Below are 25,344 nucleotides of genomic sequence, written 5' to 3'. Positions count from 1 at the left end.
GGTGGACCTGGTAATGGATATGTATAAGCCTCCGGCTCTGTAGGTTCCTATTGTTACCGTGTTTGGGGGCGCAGCTGAGGGGAGGGACAGGGTGCCGATGTCTTTTTCTTTAAGCATGTTAATATTGATTTTAGAAGCGCTGTGTTCCAACAATATAAATGCAAATGCCTTGTAATTGGGAGCCGCGTGCAGAATTTCTCAACAGAAAACATGTTCAACTTTTCATGACAATGAAAGGAAAATAAAAAGCCGCTTATTTATTGCTGGTGGTTTGAATCCTGGATTTCCTTTCAAGTTACTTTGCAGTGCTAAATAAAATACCTAATTGCAGCACTCACAAAATCCAAATGGGTACATTTGTTCTTCTGGTAGCTTGCGGCTATTTGCAGCCTCTGGACACCCTCAGCATTATTTCAGCAAATCCATAACTTCTGGTTGTGCTGTAAGGAAAAGCTGGGGGTGGGGGGGAAGCCCCAAATGCTGCTGGCACAAATCACCGCTGAAGTTGGAACGTGTGCTCAGCGTTGGAAATGGAAATGGGTGAGGATCTCAGGTGGCACTTATGGATGATCAGACTCTGATAAAAGAAAGGAAGAGTTGGTGAACCTCTTCCTTTTAATTCCCTCGTGCTGCTCACCTCCACCTTTCCCACCTGGGAAGAAGCAGCAAAGGTCTTTGATGGTGGAGATGGAGCTGAGCCTGTTGAGCTGACCGGGCTGCCGTGAAACGTGAGAGAGCGCCCGGCTGCCTTCCCCCCTCACCGGCTGTTGGGGGGTTGTGTGTGTGTGTCTAAGTGCTCACCATTTCATAATAATTACTAATGAAATTCTAGATCTGTAATAACATTTTGGATATCTAAAACAAACCATATGCTTGTAAAAGAGAAAAAAAAAAAAGAGAGAGAGGAAAAAAGTGGAAACAGATCAACTTTAAGCCATAAATTCTTGGTAATAGAGGCCTCTCTTTTTTTTTTTTTTTTTTCCTTTCTGTTTATATTTGATAGATATTTTTGTTTCTGCAGGAATGTCAACTCTTAATTTCATGATGTATCATGGGCTTAAGAAAATTGAATTTAATAAAGGCAAAAGATGAATGGCACCTTTAAAGGTCCCAACACTTGTCTTTATTAGCAGGACAAACTGCAGGGTCTCCAAACACTGCTTCTCTCCAAATGAAAGTTTAAATGAAAAGTACAGCAGTGTCACAGGTTAAATTTCATTGCAGGACTGGCTAACGTCGTTAGTGAGGAGTGGGGCTGATTTCATGGGGCTGGTATCTGTTGCCTTAGATACCAGTGGAGCAAACACTGCCAGAGACTGGAAAAAATCTCTGCTATAGGAAGCGTGCAGATAAACAGCCTTTTGGGAAAGGTCCTTTACCACTTGCTTCAAAAACTGACCAAAGAAGCCCAAAAAAGCGGCTGCGCTTTCTCCTGAGACACTCAAGTCGCTCCTGGGGTCCCACCCCTGCTCCTGGCCGTGCGGCTTCCCACAGGCCTGCAGTAATTCTCAATATTGTTAAATTTTCCACGTATTTTTTTTTTTTAGTACGGGTTTTTATTTCCTCCGTCTGTCTTAATCCGACCCTCCTGGAAGTGCTTTTTGCTTTTGGTTGTGGAAGGCGAGCGATGCCTTTGTGTATCAGATCAGCGGCAGGGCTGTCGCTCAGTCTCGCTTTGCATCCAGCCGCTTGATGGCCCCGGAGGATGTTTCTGGTCCCTTAGGGACTGATCTCGGCGTGGCAACGCAGCCCTGCTGTGAAATCCAGCCGGTGCGTGTCCCTCTCCGGGAGAGGGAACGCTCGTCTTGCCCTGCTGTGGGCTTGCCTGCTTCCACGGTCACCCCCTGGTTGGGATGGAGACCTAAGGGGCAACGAGTCGCCCCAGCCCAGTTTGAAAGATGGGGTGCTGATATCCTGGGGTTAAGGCTGGCTCGCTTACGCCGTCCTGTCCGTCGCCTTCAAACTTTTCAGTCCGTTTTCTTTCCGAACAGAAATTTGCTGCTTTCAGAGCCTGTCTGTGGTAGTTGTTTTGAAGGGAAAATCGGCTGTGTCTGGTGTTTCTGACGCAGATTTTCTCGTGTTTCCCTGGGTTGTCCTGGGTGGCTGAAGCTGGTGAGTTTGGCTGCACCACAGCAGGTGATCGGGAGCAACGCTCAGATGATTTGCCTCTGTGTCCTCCTTCCCTTCCAGCCCACAGGTGGAGTTTCGTCTCTTTGGTCGGGAAACTTGGTGACTCCCGGTGGGGTGGTACGACCATGGGGAAGGATGCGCCCAACCCTCCGCTCCGCTGTGCCGGCAGAGCACGCACTGAGTGTGGCGCGGCTGACTGCGTGCCCTCTGCAGCTCGAGTGCTTGGTGTCTACACCTGGGCGCTTCAGCACTGTTAACGCTTATTTTATCTTAAATTTTTCTCTGACTTACCATCTCGGCAGCACGTGCTCCCCACGTGCCCTGGTCTGGGCTGTGCGCCCGCTGCTCCTGGGAGCCGCTCTGCTCCACCGTGGAAATCGTGCGTTTCTCCTGGCTGTTTAAATTATTTGTTGTTTCCATTTACCCACCTATCCTCCTGCCCTCCCTCTGCCTGCTGGGGTGGTGATGTCATCAGCTCGTATGTATGACCTCACGATAATTTCCGCCTGCGGGTCATGGGGTTTGCAGCCAGGGTCCAAAAGTTGCGTTAGTTCCTCTGCAGCGGCTGCGTTTTCCACATGCTAATTTTACTCGCAGGAGTTGGATTTTTTTTTTATTTTATTTTTTATTATTTCTTATTTGTCTCTTCCAGATGTTTTCAGGCAATTTTTTTTGTTGTTAAACTAATTCCATTCATGTTTTAAAAATTTATGAAAGCGCTAATAAAAATGTCAAAGTGGTAAAAATGTTAGCTTTTGCTCTGCTTTGATTAAATTTTGCAAACTGTTTTTGAATATTAAAAAGCAATATTTTTTTTATTCTCTCTCCCTCTCTCTGTTTCTCTCCAGAAGTGATTTGAGAGGCTTGTTGCATGGATATCACTCAGCGGGCTCATTTGCACTCCAGAACCTTGGTGCCATGCATCTCTATTAAATAACATAGACAAATTATTCTTTAAAGACACCAAACAAATTGTCACTTCTCCTCTTACATTAAACTGGAAGGAGGAGAGGGAGTGGAGAAGGAGGGGGGTGAACACAAAGGATTTTATCGCTTTTATTCAGTGGGTGGCTTTTTTAATTTCATGTATATTTTTTAATAATTGAGAAATCCATCGCAACTGGATTTGTTTAAACTTTTTATTAACAGGTCCATGTAAATTTTTGATAGCAGATTATTCAAATAATTGAACATTCTTCTGATGAAGAACGTTTTTATTTCCCTATCAGCATAAATTGGCTACAAAGGGGAAAATGAAGCAGGGCTTGCTACTGTGCTGTATTCCGTAGGGATGGGTTTTGCTGGGGGCTTCCAGCTCCTCTCCTCTGTTGGAGGAGAGCAGTGCTCCTGATAACTTTGGTTTCAGCCTCTCCTGGGAAAGGAGATGCTTCATGCAGTAGCTCCCGTTGTCTGTCTGGTGGTGTCCTCCAAAGACAGCAAGGTGGAGGGGGTGGGACGGGGTTTGGGGAGGGCATAGCCCCTGGGGTGTCCTAGCTAAACAGATGTGAGCCCGTTGCAAGTGCTTCACCCACGTTCCCTGGGTGGTGCCAGACCGTCTTCCTTGGTTTCGGCTGAGGCAGCGACGTGTGCGGTTGCAGCTTTGAGCACAGAAGCACCCCTGCTGCCCGCCCCAGCTGCGATGAGCATCAGCGCTGTCCTCCTCTGCGCTCACGGCGTTGGATGTGCTCTGTGCTCCGGCACCACTTTCCCCCTTCATAGTGCAGAGCGTTGTGTCAGGCTTGTTTTTATTTGGGACTGCCAGGCCCCTCTTTTTACAGCCAGCTTGCTAACAGGGATCATTTCCAGCTTCATTTTTTGTTTGTTTTAAATGAACAGCTGCTTTTCTTTTTGCCCTATTCAGGAAATCATCGAATTCCCTATCCTGAAGCTGAATGGCAGGACGATGGAGATCGAATCCACCTTTCACATGTATGTTCAGCCTGTGGTGCATCCCCAGCTTACGCCCTTCTGTACAGAGGTAAAGTGCCAAGGTTCCCTGGTGCTCCAAGAGTCTCCCTGGGAAGCAAGTTTCCATTGCACCAGGGGTTGGGGTCACCTCTTCACGGTGCGGCTGCAAGGCAGCGTGTCATACCAGCCTTGAGTTAAGGACAAGGGGAATCATTTTTTGTCATCGCAGTAGTGTGTAAAGACCTCAGTTTGGATTCATAAATAACTCCAGCTATGATCTGCTAACTAAGATCAGTTGTATTTACGACTAACGAACGTCTGACTGAGTGACCACAAAATAAAAGCACTCATGTTAGCAGATGCTCAAAATCCTGTAGCCTCTCTGTAAGCTCTTCATGATTGTGTTGTGCTGCTCTTTGGTGGGGAAGGTCAAATAGAGCATGGTCCAAAGGAAGAAAGTGTCATGTGACTGCATGGTTTAGAGGCACTAAATGACTCGCCCGTGGGCCTGCCTGGTTGGGATTTGATGAGTCCTTCAGAGTGTTAGGGTAACCCATGTCTGTATTTTTAAGACTTTCTGTTTGATGTCATGCTTGTGGGGCACTTGAAATGCTTGCTGGAGAAGTGGCCTCTTGTTCCTTGGTTACTCTCACTGCTCTCGAGCTGTGGCCACCTTTCCCCAGATACAGATGAGAGGATGAAAGTGGTAAATGTGATCCCTGATGGTTCAGAGGAATAGGGGGGCAGGGAGTCCTTTGTGGGTTTTTGTTTGTTTGTTTGTTCTCTTTATTCAGCACAAAAAGTTAATTGCTTCTGCAAGTGCGTTCTTCCTCCCTGCCATAGCCATCAAAACAAAGTTTCTGTGTCCTTTTGCTTTGGGTTTTTTTCCTTTTACTCCACTATTTCGATGTTGGCCAGCTCAGTGACTAAAGTACTGGCTGAAGGGAATCTGGGTATCCAAGTTCTTTGTTCTGTCCCGGTCTCATCCAGAATCATCAAAACCGTGGTGTGTTTTCCCCGACCTCCATGGATGCGGGTTTAGGTCCTTGAAGCACTTGTTCCGTGTGTACTACAGGGGGATGTGGTGTAGGGGAGAACTTTGTAGAGTAGGGTAGATGGTTGGACTCGATGATCCCAAGGGTCTCTTCCAACCTAGACAATTCTATGATTCTAACTTGATGAAAAATGACTCCTCTGTGTTAGGTGGAGTCCCCTCCAGGACCAACCAGCCCCTACCATATTTCCACATTGTAAAAACAAATACTTTTCTTTTTTTTTCATTCTCTTGTAACTAAAAACCAGCTGAAGGTATTTTATTTAAATGTATATATAAAAAAAAAAGACTAAGCACAGAAAGCATTATTCCCAGGTGAGGAGCTTTCAGAAAGCTATAAATGTGTGAAAACAGAGGGATAGAATGGAAACAGTTTTGCAACCTTAATACTAGAGGACTGGACAACTACTTTGGCTGTCCTTATCCCCATGAGACTTGCTGGACATATGCTCGTACAAATGTGATAAATCTCACAGCTTGCACCTGATCTTTGCTAAGAGCAACATCACTTCTAGAGTAGAGCCCAAAATGTCCGTTTTGTATGTCATCTAAATTCTAGAGAGAAGTCGTCTCGCTTATTAACTCCCATCAAAATTTCTTTTTCTGGAAATTCCTCTGTTGTGTCCTTCTACCCCCTGCTGCTAAAGGTTGCGGCTCTGTTGTTGCACGAGAATCTGCCTGACTTGCTTGGTGAGGCTGTCCTCGCCGAACGGAGCCTCCAGCCTACTGCAGCCTGAGGACCTGGAGAGGTTCTCTGGATGCTGAGCTTGTGACTGAGTCATTCAGCCCACCTAATGCTGCCACATCGTGGTGCTGGTTTCTCTCTCTTCTCTTGCTCACGGGAGCCAGGAGGAGTTGTTGGTGTCTCTGCAGGTTTGTGTCTCCTGCGTGGAGCCTCTGAGCAAGCGAGGCCGTGTGTGTGTGCGCCAGCAGGAGTCCCCAGGACAGGCATGGGTGTCCCAGCCGCAGCATTGCGCTGCAGATTCTGCCGCTGACTTCGGTCTGGTGTCTTGTGTCCAGAGTTGGATAAAAATGGGCAGTGCTGAGGCCAGTGGGCAAAATGATTGTAGAACCCGCACCGGTGTCTTATTGGTGGCGCAAAATGGTCCAACTCGCCAGGTTTGGCAAGTTCTCTTTTATTAACAGCATGGGTTATGGAGCTGGTTTTAATCCTAGCCTGGAAGCCACCGGCTCGTGGGCAGTCTTTTGCTGCACCCGTGCTGCTCGCTGCACAGCATGGCCCCTGTCTCTCCTGCTTGGTGGTCCCCTTGCCTGTTGGAGGGACTGCCATGAGGTCCAGGGGGTGGGATTGTGCTGGAGGGGGTAACTGGGCTTGTCCCTGGGCCCCGTATCTGGGGCTTACCCTGAAACCCTGCCCTAAGAGCCACAGGTGAGCTGGTTGTACTGAGGAACTTACTAAACAGTTGCAAAAATACCCTTTTGTATTTGCAGCGACTTTTTTTGGCGGAGGCTGTAGTGGCTGTGTAGAGACCTGTGGGGTTGGTGGCTCCTGTTAGGAGGTGCAAGGGTCAGCCCCATGCCGCTGGTGTAGGTTCCCCTGAGTCCCCAGGGACACAGCCGGGGCACGCTGGGTGTCCAGCTCCTGCCGAGCCACTGCTTGCGCAGCTCCAGCATTTGCCATTGACTTTCAGCTGGTTTATATTTTCTGAAAAATACCCATTTTGCTAAATGCCAGTAAAGGGCTTTGTCTAGGCACCTCTACTTACAAAGGGTGAGATTTATTGGCCTCTTTGTCTACAAAGAAAGACCAAGCCTGATTATCAGATTGTACACCAGAGACAAGTGCTTAGGTAATCAGCAAACTGTCTCGGAGTAGAAATACGATGGTTTCCCAGATAAACTCTGTAGGAAAAGCAGTGGTGTTGACATTACACGGGAGCCTCTCTGCTGTGCTGCTGCTTTGCCCCCCGCTCGCTGCTTTTGCCAGGAAGCAATAGGACTGCTTGGTATAGACTGTGTGTGGGAGGATTACCGGTGTTGTTCAGTGTTACTTCTTGGGTCTGGAGTACCTCTCACATCCCTCTTCCTTCTTGAAGAATTCAGCACAGCACAGGAAGGGTGTCTGCAAGGGTGGAGAGCTCGTGGTGACCCTCAAGGCAACCCTCTGCTTAGTTTTTAGTGTGTCTGTGCTCTCCCTTGGCTACAGGAGGTTCCTCCAACTCCCCACACCAATGGCCAGGAGCATGTCTTCCACCGCTGGCTCACTCTGTAGCCCTCGCCTGGTCCTCTTTCTCTTGACCTGCTTCTGTAAAACAGCAGGTCAGGAGGCTTGGTTATGATGAGGGGGGTGTGCTGAACATTTAGACAGAGAAGGTGGAAAGTGCTTGCGACTGTGGTTAAAAGCTGTTGTTAGGTATGTAAAGCTCATCATGCCCTTTTGGAAGATGCAAGTGGTTTGTCTGATGCCCAAGAAAGTTCATGCCAGGAGCTTAAGTGAAAGATTCCCTCTACACAGGTGCTTGTACAGGCTTTTTCACGGTACTTTGCTCTCTTTTTATGATTAATTTTTATTGATTTTTTTCCTGAAGGAACAGACAATAAAAGTACAAAAAGATAAATGCCTTATAGCTTGTTGATGTTCCCAAGTACCACGTGCTTCTCGGGATCGCCAGTGAAACTTTACAATTGTGCAGTTTTATGTTTCTATACTGCAAGACCAGATAACTGCTGCAGACACCCAATGCTCTAGGTTGGATGTTACGCATGGATGTAACTGAGGACAGAAAGGATCAGAAAGGGTGAGAGAGTAGAATTCTGGTCCCTTTTGAGCACTCTCTGACCTGTATTGAAATGTCCCCATGGAGCAGGTATATCCCTTTGTATTCATGTGTACGATTTCTGCAGCGTGAATCTTGCATGCGTGTGTGCTTGGTGACGTGTTCTTGTACGGCTGGTTTGGTACTTTGCTTGGCCTGGCAGGGGAGGAGGGAAGGAGTCTTGGGCAAGATTAAGCAGAGACTCTTTGGTGGGACTCTGAGCCCCTGTGGTTGCCTTCCTGTTCCTCCCTCCCCCTGATGGGAAATGTCTGGATAATGCCATTTCACCCCATCCAACCATGGCCACCAGGGGTGCAGCGCTGAACAGATGCAGCCGTGAAGATACCTGGAGCAGCAGAAGCCATTATATCGGTGCTGGCTGTGATTCCAAGAGGTTGCCTGTTATCTTTTCCCAAAAAGCTCATCTTTCAGCCACTTCCAGAGGTTTGATTTGAGCTGCCCTCTGAGAGGCAGAGCTTTGCAGTAGGCGAGTTATCCACCTCTGCCAGGTGAATGCATGGAGAGAAAGATGGCAAGAAAAGCAAAAAACAAGCCAGTGAGCTTTAAAAGCTGCTCTAAAGAGACGTGCATTCATCTCTCAAATCTATTTGCTTCTGAGAGTATGGGAAGTCTGTAGGTAGCAGCTGTTACCCAATTGAAATACAGATTAATATAAAAAACAGTTTCTGGAATATAAAAGAGTGTCTGTGTCCCTCCACTTCCTTAAAATTCCACCTCATAATGACTTGATGAACTTGAGAAACCCACCTAGAGGAACTCGGCTTTCTTAAAATTAAAATACTTCCCCTAAAAGGTATATATTACAATTCCATGGAAGTCACTATGAGAAAATAATCTTTCCACTTACAGCTTATTCAGTGAGTCAGGTATTTGGTATTCATTAAATGTAATTACAGTTTAATTGGAGTTTAATCTCTTTTTTTTTTTTTTTCCTTCTTCCGAGTTCAGTGCTGTAAGCCAAGCAGCCAAAGAAACAAAGAGAAACCATTGAGCTTCTTTCAGTTGCCACGCATTTAATAAAGTGGAGCTGCGTGATTTGTAAGAGGGTTTGTGTTTTACGAGTAGGTTGAGCTGGTCTGCATGGAAGAGTTACTCCTGGGTGATGGGGGGGGGCTGTCAGCACCTCTCTACTGAACGCTGGGGCTCCTGGATGCTTGGATGCGTCTGCAGGCAGCAGGGCACGCTCCTAGGCTGTGTTCGACCTTTATTTTATGAAAACGTGTGAGATGTGTAACTTCAGGAAAGTGCCATGTGAAGTGAAATCCTGTAGTGTGCACTTGTTTTAATAATGATTTTTTTAATTACTTGGGCGCATTGATGGTGAGCTACTGACCTCCAATATTCAATATGTTAAAAGACAGTTTTGTCAGTTGGAAGGCAGACAGAAAAATTATCTGTTTTCCACGTGCCTCAAGCTATCCTGGGCAGACACAGGCAGAGGCCCATGAGACTGCATCTTTTTATGCGTGTGTCTAGCTTTAAACAGCCAAGCAGTCCGGGTGCAGTCAGAAGGACCTGTTCCTAAGGAATCTCCTGAAAACTAGAGTAGACCAGGGTTCTGAAGAAGGTGGTTTTCTTCAGATTTCATTCAGTTGTTTTAAATACAGTTTAAAAACGCAGAGGGATGCTGTGATGGACTATGGGAAAGCACGTGTGCTGTCTGCCCAGCGCAGGGGAGGATGGTTGGGTCCACTCTGGGTCTAACTTACCAATAGTGGTCTATTCTGTTCATCTAGCATTGCGATTTTGGTGTCGCTGTGGTAGCAGGTGAATGACCAGAGACCCCAGTAGTTACCACTGCCTGTGTAAGTCAGGGCAACATCAAAACTGGTGAAATGTATATTGGAAAAGGGCAGCATTTGGGGCATTGGGCCGGTACACGAAGTAGAGGGCACCACTGCTCCTCGAGTGTATCCTGCCCCATTGGAGTTCGCTGTTTTATAGTGTAGGTAGGAGCCCCCCTGCATTTCTGGTTTTGGGATGAAGCTGTGCCCTTGTCCGTGGCTGGGGGGCTGCCAGGGTCACTCCGCTGTGGCTGGCTCCTCAGCAATGTCTGTGTGGGTCACAGGAGCATGTTTTGGTTGCAGCGAGATGGACAGGAGAGGAGACCTCTCTAGTGATCTTTCTGAGTGCTGCCCTGACGCCTGCTTTCTGTTTGTCTCTCGTTTCAGCTGACTGGGATTATTCAAGGCATGGTGGATGGGCAGCCGAGCCTCCAGCAAGTGCTTGAGGTAAGCAGAGTAACCTTTAGTTCCTGAACTCTGACCTCTGGTCCTGTCGTCCCCTCTTCATCTCTTTCCCTGCACCTCCCCTTGCTGAAAATCGAACCGCGTAATTTGACTATGATTACAGCTTCATTAGAATAACATTTGCTGTCACGTTGGTGACACGCTGCTGAGAGTATTGAACCATTGATCTGTCATCTCCAGCTGTTCATGTCAAGGGTGCTGACAAGATATCCAAACTCCTGCCAGTAGATAGGAGAAGAGGCGATTCTTGCTTGAGCCAGTTTTAAAGCACCAAGACATCACTCAAGACCACTGCTCCAGGAGCTTCTGCCTTCGTTTTTCTTTCCCCTCCCTCAGCACTTTATTACGTTAATTTTTTCTACCTTTTTAAATGCTCAATAATACATCTAGCATAGAAAGAAAATGCCTCTAAAATCTAATCTGGAGGATGTGCGAATGCAGATATAGCCCTAATAATGCCATCTGCTTAATGTTGAATTCCTACAGCATTTAAGGCTTAATTAGCTTGGAAGTATTTCTCCATCAATAGCTTTTGTTGGTAGTCAAATAGTGAAGGAAACCTCCTCGAGCAGAGCCCGCTCGGGCTGCAGGTTGCTGTTCAATGCATTGTCTCTGTCAGGATTTCCACTGCTGTGTTACCTAATTGTTCCTAATCAGAATAATTGCAACAATTGCTTATGTGAGGAAATCAAATTAAAGGCTTTAAAATCCTCCACGGAGACAGCACTTCATGGGCGCTTACATCGGGGAGTTTAGAAAGGTTACCGCTGCTGTCCCTCGCTCCGGGGAGCCTTGTGCGGGGCTGGCCGGAGGATCCCGGCAGCCCAAGGGAGGCAGAGGTGTAGCTGGGAGGCTGGATGGGATGCTGCTTTGGGGGGAGCTTTCCTCCAGAGGGCTGTGGTACAGTCAGTCGTGGAAAGAAGCGCCGTCCTCTGCTGCAAAGGCTGCAGCAGTGACAGGAGGCCGAAGCAGCACCTTCTGCAGAGGTGACATCTCACATCCATGCAAAGCCCCAACTCTCCCTGGTGCTCTCCGGAGAGCACGTAGCAGCGGTGCGTGTCCGTAAGCATATGGATGCCTGTGCCTGCTTCCCCCAGAGGGAGAGCCCTCTTCGCCTGGACGGGTGAACGTACATTGCCACTGGAGTATTACAGAAAAGGGTTCATTCTGTTTCTACGGGAGCTTCTTAGAGTGTGGAAACATTTCTGTAGATTTTTAATTTAGTTTTTTTTATTTGGACTGGAAAGGTGTTCATACAGCAGTGTGTTTCCAGGCTAAAATGAGATTTGGGTCAGGCAGCTTCTGGGGCATGATACTTTATTCAGGAGCGGAAGGTGTGGAGCGAGGGAAAAGAGGAGGGATTTCTCTTGCTGAAGCACTGGAAATGCTGCTAGCGAGGCTGCATAATAGCAGCTGATTGCCTGTCACCTGCCACCGGAAGATTTTAGGCGTGTCATTTGCTAGTTCTAGCTGGAATAAATGTCTATGCAGGGGTTTCAGTCAAGGTTAGTGCCTCCTGGTTAGTCCCTGAGGTGGGTATGCATCCCCCAGATTAACGTGGCCCATTTCTGAAGTGGATCCAGAACATTTGTCCCTATGGGAAGTTGATCAGAAATAGCAGATTCGCTTTAAATCCACACTGTATGCTGAACAAGCACCTCCTCAGAACTGTAAGGAGGAAAGAAACCCAGTCTGGAGAGAAAGGGGATGCGTAGCTGTGCTTGTGACTGCTGCACAGTGCCGGTATGTGCCCAGCCCTTCCAGTTCTCCCCTCTCCCATATCCCCTTGGAGCTGTATGAATTGGAGCATATGAGAAATGCTGCAGGTGAGAGATGCCGTCCCAGGATGCCCGTGTTCTCTCCTCACTGCAGAGGACACAAGTTATGCTCACTACCAGCCCATTTGGTACCGGGATGGGAAAAGTGGAGGAGCAATGCCAGGTAACGGCACAGTTGTGTCGTCCCGTTAACGCTGCACAACTTCCATCCCTCCATGAGCAGAGCTGCTGTGGTGTCTGATAAGATCATCTCTGCTCTGGTTGCCTGATGTCTCCTATCAGAAATCTTCAAAGGTCCAAACGTGCTGTTGTTGAGATGGCAAGCAAAGAGTGAAGAGAGAGAGGGAGAGGGTGGATAAGATCACAATTTTCTCCTCTCTTGATTGCAAGCAGCTTATCTGAGTTTAACTGTTGTGGCTCGGCCTGTCTCTGCAAAACTCATCCCCTTTTCTTGCCTTCCTTTCAGAGGGTTGACGAGTGGATGGCGAAGGAAGGCCTCTTAGATCCCAGCGTCAAGTCGATTTTTGTGACCTGTGGAGACTGGGATTTGAAAGTGATGTGAGTATGGATGGGGAGGGAGATTTTTCTGGTCTTTATTGCTCCATGCTTGCCTGTAGTGCCTATGTCTCTGTCCTTACAAGCCTCCAACTGCCCCTAGTCTTTGTTTCGTAGGGAAATCGTTGTTTGCCATGCATAATTGGGAGTGGGGGGTTCTTTGAGAAGACAGGTAGGTGCTAGGCGTGGTGCAAGATTACTACTTAGGGTATTCCCTATAGAGAATGAATCCTTTCAGAACCCCAAGAAAGGTTCAAACTGGAGCTTTGTGATGTTTTCCCTTTTATCCAATACTTTCCAAAGGGATGGATATTTCTGAGCGCGTACACGGAACACCCAAATCAAGCAATGGTCCTTACCTGACTTGCGTATGCAAGGCTTACTTTCTGTCATCTTTGCACACCAAGTGGATGTGAACCATAGCGTAGTCTTTGGAAGGAGAGTACAAGCCAAGTCTGGCACATTTCATCGGTGTTCTTATAATTAAGGTCATCCTGGTCAGCTGGGTGACTGTATCTGGAGAGTACCGGGTGGGAACCTGCACTGAGATCTGCAAGTGTCAGTGTATGTGCGTGTTTTGTTATGAAAATAATTAGACCACCACCTAAAAATGTTATTTAAAAAAACCCCGAGTTAAATGTCTAAGAATTAGATTAGTCTAATCTGTAAGGTGTTTGCAGATCAGTGTCATATTGTGCTGAATTCACTTGGATTCCTGTAATCTCATGTCAGCTTTTCATTTCCTCAGAGTACTGGATAAAGACTCCTGTTGTTATCACACTGGCAAAGCATAGGCTTGACACATTCAATGCTAAACTGACATCCACAACTCGTTAGTAGTGTTACTTGGTTTTCACTGTGACATTGGTTTCCCCAAGTCGGAAGCCTAAATAAACTGTGCACAGCCTGGGAGCAATCAACACCAGTTCTTCCCTGCAGAATGGTCTTTGTAGAGTGGCAGCTCCTTGCCTCTTTTTGGTGTGATTAGCGAGACATGGGATATGAGGACCGAAGCAGCCGCAGAAGAGCTAGTGGAGATGAGAAATTTGCTGTGATCCCGACAGGAGTGTGGCACACATGCTTTTGAGTCAAAATCCGGGTCTGTGCTGGGCTGTGTCCAGAGCTGGTGTATATTGCCAATTCTTGTGTTACTGGTTTAAATTAAGAATGAGGCTTATTTTTCTTTATATATCATGTTTAAACTTTTGTTAGAGACCACCACAAAGAAGACAGCTGCAGGGATGTGTAAACTTCTGTTTCTCATCTGTTCTCATGTCTCAGTTCTTTACTCCTGTATTGCTGTTCCGAGAGTCCAGTTTACTGCTTTTGGTGATGTTTGTGAGGAACATAACTGTCTGTGCTCCAAGTCCATCCTTCCATCCCTCTCACAGTGGGGTAACAAGGTTACCAGATAATGACATCCTAACTTGGTGTCTGAATGGAGTGGGCAACCTTCTAGGTGTGGGTTGGTTTGGGGTTTTTTTGCTTCAGAGCTCTACAATGGGGAATTAGAGGTGAAGATGAGTCCCGTTCCTGGTGAGCCATAGGGGTTCTGGGGTGAGGTGGTCCAGCAGGACATGCAGTTCTGGAGCAGAGAGCCTCGATTCATCATTTGCAGTGGTTTCTCGCATGGATTGTGCCTCACTAGTCAGCTGGAAAAGATGACTCCACTCCTGGCCATGAGGTTGCAGCGAGTGGTTCATTTCTCCCTTTTCCTTTTAAAAAATTTTTTTAAACCATTAACTTCAGAATTCAATCCTGAAGCGTCTCCAGGGCAAAGCAGAAAATACATTTCGTCTTTCCAACCACATGGATAGCGGGAGTCTGGCTGCAGCCGCTCGGTGAGTAGCACATCACGCCGCTCCGTCGCCGATTGGGTGCAGCAGCGTGTAGCGTCACATCTGATTAGCGCCGTGCCAGTGAATGAGGCTTGAGTGAGGACTCCCTGCCAGCTCTGACTTGTCTCATTTCCTATTACTTTTATCCGTCACCACAAATGCCGAGTCTCCCTCCTGAACTAATTAAGTTTGCGTGTGTTTAGACACATTGCCAAATAGGGTTTAGCAAAGCAGAACTGAGCATCTCTTTTTAAAGAGGGAAGGCAGAGAGCTGAAACAAGGCCGCTCAGATAGGGAGGTAGAGCCTCAGAGATGTGGAACATCTAGGAGGTATTCCAGGGAATCACCCTGTGCTTGCCTACAAGAGTTGCGCTGTAGCTGGTGGCCTACGCTACTGTGTCGAGACCACACAATGGGCATGGAAGGCACTGGGGTAGTTGCGGGTGAAGTGGTGCTGCTTGTCTGCGTTTGGAGTGTGTCGGTGGAAGTGTTGCACGGTAGAAACCCAACTGGGTTCCAGAGGAATTCAGGAAAATGAGGTGAGCGCAGCGCTTCCTGGCTTAGGGAGTAGTGACTTGAGGCAGGTCCATTCGCAACTCTGCTGCTTGTTTTCTCAGCTTCCATAGTAATGACAGCTGCCCGCAGAGCAAGCTGCGATGTTCTTACCCAGTGTCTCGTATGGTTTGGAGTTCCTGTCCTCTGTTCTCCGTAACTCGGCTGTTGGTGGGAAACCATGCAGCCTTGTTCCTGGCTTCTCCAGCAATGACTCGAGCACTTAGTTTGGGTTCTGTCTGCATGTGCTGTTGAAGAGGTGAAGCACGGTGTCGTGTGGACAGGCCTGTCTACTCTGGGTGTTTCCAGCGGGTGCCACTGGTAGGTGCCAGGGCACTGGGAGGCACAGTGGGGCGAGCAAGCTGGAGAGGGGGTGGCTGGAACAAAGAGGAGGAATGTACAAGCCTGTCAGTGGTGGATGTGGGGACAAGGTGGGCAGATAGCCCCGTCAAAGCCAGGAGTCACAATATGTGCAGCATTCTGAGCTCAAAGAAAAGCACCAGAGGAGTAGCGATTGTCAAGGAACTGCTCTCTGCTGATGGTGTCTGGTGCAATCTGAGTCTTCAGGATTCAAGACAGAAACTCAGCTTCTAAAAGACCTGCGAAGCCTCTGCTTGGCTCAGGGATCTTCAGGAAATTAGGCACTGTGGGGCTGCAGGCCTGATTTTTCTCGAACGTTGGAGCTTTCTTGGAAGATCACAGAGCTCTTTGTTTGGCTTCCCTCTGAAAATGGGGAGCACTAGTCACAAGGAACTGGGTGCCCAGAAGAGGATACCAGGCATCTGGGAAGGGCTTGTGGAGGTTCAGCATGAGTCAAGGTCCTCGGCCGTGCCACCAAAGGCCTTGTCGTGGGTGTGGTGCACCATCAGAAGGAGAGGCCCTGTGGAGGGATTTGGTTGCTACCAGAGAGAGCACGTTGTGCGAGAAGGCTCAGAAATGGAGCACTGATCCTCTACTGGCTGCACTTGGATCTACCGGCTCTCAGCACTTGGTGTGTGCGAGCCAGGCTGGAGTCGGGGAGACAGCAACTCTCCTGCCGCCCCTCCCCTTTCCTCTTGTTAAGATGCAATTTCTTTAATGAGGAAAACCTCTTGAGTGGGAACATCACCTTTCTGAAGGCTTGTCCTGACAAGGCAGTTCAAGCTGGCAGAGTCGCATATCAACTTCAGCAAATATCAGTCACTCATTACAGAGACTCTTCTCCCCCCCACCTCCCAGCAACACCTCTCGTTCCCAGACAAGGGAATGAATCACACTCCTGCTCTTGAATACATCATGACAAGTCGTGGTTCTAATGAGAGAGGGCCATTCATTCTGGGTGGAAAGTTCCCTGTGTCGACACAGAAATGATATTAATTAAAGAGAGCTACCTGAAGCAAAAGATGAAAGGAACACCAGACCTGCCAAGCTAAAATATGAGTGGGGATACAGCCTCGTTAGGCACACGGTCCTCGGGCCTCCGAGTGCTCAGCGGGAGGATTCCTTTAGCCTGTTGCAAGGAGCTATCCTCCAAGTTTAACAGCTCCAGGGCCGGATTCAGACACCTGGTGTAGTTCGCTTTAGTGCTTGGACCTCATCCTGCACCTAGGATGGAACTGTCACTGGAGATTAAGCGTATTGCATTGATGCGGCATTGGGTGGTGAGGGTGATGTTGCCTCTGAAGGGCTGAGGGAGCTGCTGATTGCAGGAGGCGGTTTTAGTGGAAAGAGGGTACTCGGTGTCTGCCAGGGTTGAGCCCTTGTAATGTAAGCTCTTTAGTGTGGTTTATCTCCTCTGAAATGTCAAATGGCCTCCCTCCGTGTATGGAACCGCTTTACCTGCTCTTAAGCACAATGTGAATTAATCTTGGCAACCAAAGAAGCGTTTTTACTGTGTGTTCATAGCTATAGAGCTGAGATACGGTGAGGTTAAGTGATGTGCCTTTGGTTGTGCAGGCAGGCAGAGGCAGAGAAAGGAGCTGCAGCCACATGTCTCAAGTCTCAGACCTGCATCTTAATGTCTAGAGCATCAGTTAATACTTATCCTTCCAGTTTGGGATCATTCTGCAAACACATTGAACATAGGTAAACAGGCATGTAGGCTTTCATCTGTATACCTCTGACATGTAGATGCTTGTACTGCACTTACGGTGGCTAATCGGAACAGGCTAATTTATGTCTTTCCTGGAAAGTACTGCTCAGAAGTTTTTTATTTTCTTAAATAAGTGTTAAAAGGCAAGTACTCTCTAATATAGTGATAAAACACAGTGAAGTGTCTTGAAATGTTTATAGCCCTTGGTGCTCTTCCGAGGTTGCGTATTAGTAAATTCTGAGCAGTAAATTATACCATTGCTTAATTGTATCTTACTGTTTAAATTCTTTCTTTGCAAGTTACACAGGCTGGGAGGATGCTTGCCTTCTCAGACCAGCTCCAAGCGTGGCAATGGGTTGGTCTTTCCAGCCTTCTGTCCTGGAGGCTTGTTTTGAGATCAGCCTTAGGTCATGAATGAAGAAGGATTGATGGGGTTAGTATCCCTTGTGTGTGCTGTTCTTTATCACAGGACCGGGAAGGGGTTTGTAGCCTCTGCCTGTGGGGGGAAATTGCAGACACGCACTGAATGGAGTGAGTGGGATGGCTTGGGTAGCCATGGGGAAGGGCAGGAGGAGGTTTGGGGTGGGCTGGTTGGGTGACAGTAGGGCAGGAGATATGTTCAGAGGGTGGCTTTGAGAGTGACAAGAAGGGGCTGGTAACGGAAAGATAACATAATAATCTGCTTTTAAAAATAATAAAACAATCCTTTTCCAACTAAGATCTTTGGATTAGCTGCTTGTTGTTGTTGCTTTTAGTGGGGATCATTTTGCTGACCAGGCTTATGGTGTATCTCTCACATGGTTACATTGGCTGAAGGAAAAGGGTGGTGGGAACTACAGTGCAGGGATGGGACTGAGTATCCAGGGTCAGGAACCTTTCAAGTCAGCTTTGCTGATGGAGTCGTTCATGTAATTACCTCCTAAAGTGCTTTGCCGGAGCTAAGCAAGGCAGCCTTGTGAGCATGCTCTTCTCTGGCACTTACAGGGAGTAGCACTGACCCCATTCACTTCTGTGACACTGCAGTCCAGCTTTTTGTTTTTAAAGGAAATTATATCACTTATGCAAAACAAATTTTGGATTTTAAGGTTCCCCCTCTGCTCACTTTTATTTAAAATTAATATAGCACACTTATCTTTTGTTATCCTTTTGCAGCAGTTCCCCTGACTGTCTCATGTTCTTGCCTTTTGCTTGAAATCCATTGGTTGCATGAGTTTCTGCAAGTTGTGTTATCTGAGATGTGTGACTCTGGGAATGCCTTTGGGTTAAGCTTTGGACATGAAGTCTTTGCTTAGGGATCATCATGCAATGGACTATCACCTTCAGGTCTGCTACTTGTCTGGCACATCATAGCAAAGACATTTGTCATAGTCAGGGCTGTAGTGACCACAGATTTATTGAGCTGTGATGCCGGATGCACTCTGGGAAGCACAGACTCTGCTGCCTGGGAATTGGGACCAAAGAAGTTGGAAACAGTGTGAAAGATGGTGGAGAAACTTGGAATAAATTTACAGTGTAGGGGGAGAATGAGAGAGGCATTGCATCAAGTACTTTATTTCCAGCACTGAACCGTTGGGATGGAGTAATGAATGGAGACGGTGGATTTTCCATCCCTGGGTAACTTAATTCAAGCTGTGTTTGGAAACAGTCGCACTGAACTGAAGACAAGCTGTTGGTCTCGGGTCATCTGCTCATACAGTAAGGAATCGTAATTCCCTCTGCAGCAGGAATCACTAAGGTGATTTCCGTGTCCAGTATTACAATGAATTCAGGCAAAACGGTTTCAAAATCAATGGATCTATAATGGGTGTTTGGTAAAAAGCACACCCTGGCCTCTGCCTATGTGAGGGCGCCCTATAATAGCAACTCAATGTTGTGGTTATCCTGTGCCCTGGGGAACTGAAAAGCTGGTTGGCTTGGGGACTACCGAGGATAAAGCACTGGAGGGCTGTTTGGCATCCGAGTTTTGTTGTCTGCAGTATGTGTGAAAAATAGGATTAGCTTCACAAGGTGTGAATTTTCTTTACGACTTCAAAAAGCTTAATTTTTCTAGCATTGGACAGCCATAGTGTTTCATACTGGGGGCCAAAATGTCAGCTGTCTCCCTTTGGGTCCCAGCTCTTCTTACTTCCCTGCCGAAGCAAAGCAGTTGTGTGTTGGCACCAGTGCTGCCCTCCCAGTGGCTTGGCTGGGAGTGATGCTCTTATGGCTTCTCTGCTTAGAGAGCTCTGCTTAAAAAATACTGCCAGCCTGGGAGCAGCGTCCTTCCCCTTTCACTGCTCTCTGCAAGCCTTGTGTAAGTCGGTAGCTTTCTTGGAAGCATTTTATTTTGTTTGCGTGTTTATTTCCTGTTGGGAGCCATTTTCCTGGATGGGTTCAGTCCCTTTCCTCCTGAAGCTCCTGGCTGGCAAAGACCTACTGGGCCATCTTGAGGTCATCCCTGGTATTTTCCCTCCAGCGTATTCTCATGTGCCTTGTCCAGCGCCTCTCCGTATCCTGAGGAGCAGATGTCTGGGTGTGTGCGGGACTCTCGGGACGATGCCAGAACTGCAGACTAACTTTTTGAGCTGAGTCCATTCCACGTCGGGAGTCACCTTTTGCTGTGTGTTTGGCCAGGGTGCTGCCCTCAGCCTGGCACCCCAAAGGCAGTGTCCTGTGCTCAGAGATTGCTCTGGACCAGGCGTTAGCAATGATGTGTGTGGAGATGGTACTAGAAGAAAGAGCAGAACAGAGGAGTTTGGGGGAAGAAGACTGAGGAAGCAGTACAATATGCTGGCAGGGCTGTGTGCGGGAAGCTCGTGCTACCCAGGGCTTTGTCCTGCCTTGGTCCCACCAGCTTTGTTTGCCTCTCTTCCACCGGGGCTTTCTCCTCCCTTCTGCCCAGCACCTACACTCTGGGACACCCTTGATTTTCCCTCTATAGGTGCCTCTTGGTCATCTCTAATTTCCCTGCTTCGGTTTTTCCATCTGGGTGTTGAGCCAGGTCTCGGTGCTGACCATTGGCCAGCGTGCCAGAGGTGCCTGGCCACCAGCTGAGTTCAGCTTCTTGTCCCTGTCTGGAGTCACGTGTGTCCCTTGCAAACCAGGCAGAGGGAGGAGGCTGGTGGGAGGTTGCCAAGACGTCTCCTCCAGCTCGCTGGAGCTCCTAGCTCTGAAGAGAATGGTTACATTTTATGGACCATTTAGCTTCCCAATGGTGATCCTAATTCTTCACAGCATGTATGTGCCATGTCTTGGTTATTAAAAGGACCCCTGAAAAGGAGCTGCCCTCTGAGTCAGTGCTCTTCCATGCAGTTAATTGCAGGAGGGTTTTGCTTAGACTGTGAGCCTTAATATTTCCAAACTCTCCCCATGCTAAGAGGGTGAATTAATACCCAGGTCTCCCCGCGGTTGCAGGGACTGACCCCTGTGTGCCATCAGAAAGCAGGCAGGGGAAGAACGTTTCTGCTGGGAGTAATTCAAACTTTGAATTGCTCTGGAGGAAGTCCACTTGCTTTCTGCATAGAGATCAAGGGCGCTTTAAGGACTGGCTGGCCAGGTGTCTCAGTCTTTCATCTCTATATCCTTATATTGTGTGACACTTCAGGTGCCAAAATAGCTTTCATTCCTTGGGGGCCCAAGCAAGCTCCACGCTTACTAGGAAAGGAGTGATTACCTTGGACTGACAAGTTAGCTGAAGGATGGATGGCTGCGGTTGCACAGTAGGTATGAGATGGATGGATGGGAGGTGGTTCAAGGGGAGGTTCTTGTCAAGTCACCGTGCTGCGTATGAGAAAACAGAGACGGCAAGCCATTAGGTTGTGTATTTCAGGTGTGAGGAAGCTGCCGAGGTCCCCTGGCATTGCGAAATGCCAAGTGAAATGTTACTGCCACGTGGAGCACAGCAGCGCGCCAGAATTAACGAGAGCAGTGTAGGGAGAGCACACGTGGCTGGTCCGGAGGGTTAATGTGTGCGAGGGTGATAGGCTTAGGCAGGGGTTTGTCGTCAGGGTTGCTGTGCTTGGGAAGCGCGGGCTAATGGCAAGACCACATGAAAAGAAATTGGAGCTTGCAAGGAGAGCGCTGAAAGTCATCAATTACCAAAGTTTTTTTTTGCGTTTGCTGCAGGCCTGAAGCAAATCGCTGGCTTAAGGGGTTCTAAGCACCTGGGTCTTGCACTGGATTTACAGGTAAGGTGAAATTAGGAGGGGGCTAAGTAATTAATTCCTCTTGCTGTGACCAGGATGGGAGATGATTCTGACTTGCCACTCCTCCTCAGAAGTTTCTTCAGAAGCTGGTAAGGGCTCTGGTTGTGAAACCTGGGAAGCAAAGAGGATCCCTGGGTGCCTGACAATTCCTTTTCTCTGCTGGTTCTTTCTCGCAGGCAGCCTCAGGCTGCCTGTCTCTTTGTTAAGAGAGTGACAGCAATGTGACACCGTGAAAATAATTACTAACAAATCACGGTGGTGACTGCAAACAGCTCGCTGTCTTCAGAGGCATGTCAGGGAGCATTAGAGCAGGGCCGTGGGAGCGGCAGAGCGGCTAGGGGCTCTTTCTCTGCTCTAGGCTGAGAGAAGATCTTCGGAGACCTTTGCACCCGCCACCCCCACATCATTCCCTTCTCGTTGGCTTTTTCTTTCTTTCCTCCCTTCCCTGCCTTTGCCATCAATAATTAAGCCCATTAATTGCTCAGTGAGTGCAGGAAGGCTGCGAATGGTAAGACCGGGCTTCTGCCTTCCCTGAATTCAGCAACCAGCTACAGAGCAACGGAGGAATTTCTGGAGGGGTATCATGGATAGAAGCATATCCAAGCTGTGTTTCCTGTCTTGCAGCCCTTGCGTGCTGCCCAGGGCAGTAATGTTTATTAGCTGTGTGCCGCTAGGAATTCATGGGCTGCTGGTACAGTTGAAGAATGGCCCACGTCCTTGTCCTCGTCCTTGTCTTTGTAAGCCTCCAGTCTCAGTGAACCTGAAAGGTTTGTATTTGTGTAGAGCATCATGGCAAATGTCCAGTTGACTGGCATTTCCAGTAAAAAAGCGGGCAGAGGAATGAGAGGTCCTTCCAGGATGCATTAGGGACGATGCTGATCAGTGTGGCTGAAGCTGCAGGTGAAGATGGTCCTTCAGAGAATAAACAGTGGACAGGTCATGGGTGAAGAGGGTGGTTGGTACCAAACACAGCAGCTGGAGGAGTTCATGCAGGGATGGGGCTGCTGTGACTGTGCTGAAGTAGGGAGCCTTCTGCAGAGCTATGTGGATGGTGTCTGAGGGGAAGCTCTCTATAAAGCCTCTTGTTATATTGCTGTAAAACTCCCTCCAAAGGGAGAGTCTAGCAGAGATACTGATAGAAAACTGGAAAGCAGCTGCTGGTTGAAGTGTCCTTCAGCAGCATTGATAATCAACCCCCTGGGCAACCTTTGAGCAGGGGACTCAACCTCCTGTCCTTGTTCTTGGTGGTATTTCATCCTCTGGTTTGAGAACAGGCCGTGCCATCTGGCAATTACATGTGCAGAGGAGCGCCCTGCAAAGGGGAAGCAGAAGGTGCGGGTGGGAGCCCGCTCCCGGGCGCCTGCTCCACCGAGCAGCCCTCTTTCCCATTCCCCTAGTTACTCAAGTGATTTTCCCGACTGTCGCATCTGTAAATAATGTTGCTGGCGTATCTAGCTAGATGCAGAGTGGCGATGGCGGGGGGGGGAGGGCTGGCGCTGAGGGTTGCTGTAACAGCCCCTCTTCCCGACTCATACAATATTTATGCAGGGCTGGGAGTCGGTGGCACTGACCTCCGGGTCGTGCTGTTAAACAGCTCCCGCAGCCCCTGCATCCTAATTGCTGCACTTGTCCTTTGCTCTGGAGGATTCGCCGCTTCTTCTCTCCTGCGAAGCAAATACTAATGGCAGCTTACACTTGGAGGTGGGGAGTGGTCCCTTCCCCACAAGGAAAAGATAAATTTGTTTCCCCTCGTGCAGATGCAATTTGTAGCTGCACAGAAATCTCTGCTCAGACCCTGTTACGCGATGTGCCGTGCTCCCCGCTGCTGCCAGCCAGGAGGCTGTGCCGAGAGCCTGTGGAGCTTTTGTACATGTAATTTTGGGTCATGTATCATCAGATGGGATGGGGAAGGGGTTTACCCCATCCCACTGCCTCATTATAGGATTTCTGTCTTCCCCTTAGTGGAGAGAGAGAGAGAAGAGGACACAATCACAGAAGTCAGTTGAGAGAGTAGACCTAGATGATGTGGTACCAGCGGAGGGCAGAGATGGTGCCAGGAAAGAAGAGGGGTTCAAACAACGTCACCAGACAGAATAGGATATTTTCTTGTAGATAAATTATATGCTTCAGTGAGTGGGAAGAGAGGTGATGCAGAAGACTGGAGACCCTCTGTGTGAGTGAAGTGCTTCTGCCCCCAGCTTGCAAGCGGTACATCCGTGGCTGGAGGTGGAGAGGTAGAGGCTGGCAGGGGCTTTCAGCTGATTCAAGTGGTTCAAGAAAGCCCAAAAGGTAAAGCTTTTTGATTGCTAGAGCTGCCATGGCTTTCCCCGGTGCCATTTGGCTTGGTTCCGCCCTGCCTGGGGCTTCACGTCGGGTGTCTGCGAGTGCAGTGACCCGACTGGCCACTGCCATCCCTTCTGCTGCCTTCCTGAGTTGGCAGGTCCCCTTTGTGCCTGGAAAAGTGCTGTTTAGACTGGAGACTAATGGCGTTTAAGTGACATGATTGTATTATGTTAAGCGTCTATAGGCTTTGCCATTAGGCACTAAGCAGTTTATGACTCATAGCGGAGAAGCCCTTGTCCTGAAGAGTTTATACACTAAATGGTCTGGACAGGCCAGGCATGGAAGAGGCAAGGTTTCCTCCTGCCTGTCGCACAGCAGGTCTAAGAAAGGACCGGGACAGACGTGTCTTCTCGGTCCTAGAGCAGCGCTTTGCTCTAAGTCTTGCGTGCTCCAGTTTCCTGGGGAGAAATACTTTTCCAATGGGAATTGTGCAGTGGGAGGAGAAGTACATTTAATTTTAGCTTAATTTCTGTGCGTTTTTTGGTTTTGAGGGGGCTTAGACACGATGTGTTGTGGGTGCATCCATTGCATCAGATGTACTGCCTTACTCAGTGTGTAATTACAGTATTCTGCAGCAGGAGTCTGAATGCTCCGTCTTAAAACAGCTAGTATGCAGAGGACTGGGCAATTACTAAATTAGTGTCTGTATGAAAGACTTCATAAGAGACCACGTAGATTGAGAAAGGACACGCTCTATGTAATCGGGCTCCGCTGCAGTGTGAATCACAGAATAATTTAAATAGAGACCTCTAATCTAGCCCCCTGCTCAAAGCAGAGCCAACTTCAAGCTTCGATCAGGTTGCTCAGGGTCTTCTCCAGATGAGTTTGTCTCCAGGGGAGGAGATCCCCCTACCAGTCTGTTTCAGTGCTTTATTACCTGCATGGTGAAGAGGTTTTCCTGGTAACAAATTGGAAGTTCACCTGCTGCGGCCTGTGGTCATGATGGGTGACTTTTACTGAGAACATGCCTGTGGGGTGGATGTACACAATATCCAATTTTGTACACTCCTATTCATAAGATGCTGTATAATGTGGTATTTAGTAAGCAGACGGACTGTCACATCAACCTTGTGGGTAGAAATCTCTTTTTAAGGATTTTTTATAGTGTCGGGTTGGGGGGCGACCTCAGCTTTGGAGGCTTTCCAGTTTCTCTTTTCTTGGGATCAGCATCATGCACTTCTGATGTCAGAGGGAGGTCCACCCAGTCGTCCTCCCTGTCTGGAAGGGCTGGTGAGAGCATTTGCTCTACCCCTTCACTGATCTGGAGGACTCGGTATGGAGGAGTGCGAAGCTTCTGCCTGCTGCACTCCTAACCTCAGCTGAACCGTGGAGCCAGCAAGCTCTGGTTTCCTGCATGGTAATTAGGTAGTTATTTAAAAATCAAAGGGCTCAATTCTGGTCCTACCCTCACTGGCTACTTGCTAACTCCAGGTAGAGTTGCTCCAGATTTACTCCCACGTGCATAGCTGCAGAATCAGGCCCAGTAAATAGAACTATGAATCTTTTTAAGAGAAGCTGTTAAGCGATAGCACATAGATTTATTGTAGCATCATGTGTGTGCAATTGTTGATGAACATCTTCTGTTGGAGGCTGAATACCTGCTGTGTTACAGCCTTGCTTTTAATGTTGAGATAGCATCTCTGCCAGCATCTAGCTGACGCACAGACAGATACCCATAAAAGAGCCAGATCTCGCATGGTGTTAAATGCCTTCATGTTTCATTAAGGTTGATGGCAGTGGAAGGCACACAGTGCTTTGCAGGACGAGCGAGTCAGGACGAGCCACTTGCCCTGTGTGCTTTTTGTGGCAGAATTATTTTCCTAGTGTATACATTGCTCCGGTTGCAGGCAGGGCTAACAGCCTTTTCCATTTGCAGGCTGGCTG

The 25,344-nt window shown here is 48.2% G+C and overlaps 2 protein-coding genes across 3 annotated transcripts in view; one reads left to right on the top strand and one right to left on the bottom strand.

Moving 5' to 3' along the window:
• Positions 1-25,344, bottom strand: part of RPS8 (ribosomal protein S8) — a 530,873-nt gene that overhangs the window by 326,043 nt on the left and 179,486 nt on the right. The window lies entirely within an intron of this gene.
• The window catches only part of ERI3 (ERI1 exoribonuclease family member 3), a 137,821-nt gene that overhangs the window by 21,566 nt on the left and 90,911 nt on the right, over positions 1-25,344 (top strand). For both annotated transcript variants that reach the window (XM_082484114.1, XM_082484115.1), the window contains exons 3-5: positions 3,992-4,108; positions 10,062-10,121; positions 12,384-12,475. In XM_082484114.1, coding sequence (XP_082340240.1) covers positions 3,992-4,108; positions 10,062-10,121; positions 12,384-12,475 — 269 coding nt within the window. The remainder of the gene's footprint in view (positions 1-3,991; positions 4,109-10,061; positions 10,122-12,383; positions 12,476-25,344) is intronic.

This window comes from Vanellus vanellus (assembly GCF_965231255.1).
Source record: "Vanellus vanellus genome assembly, chromosome: 5".
Lineage (NCBI taxonomy): Eukaryota > Metazoa > Chordata > Aves > Charadriiformes > Charadriidae > Vanellus > Vanellus vanellus.
The sequence above is the reverse complement of the archived record's forward strand: the minus strand, read 5'-3'. Positions and strand labels throughout refer to the sequence as shown.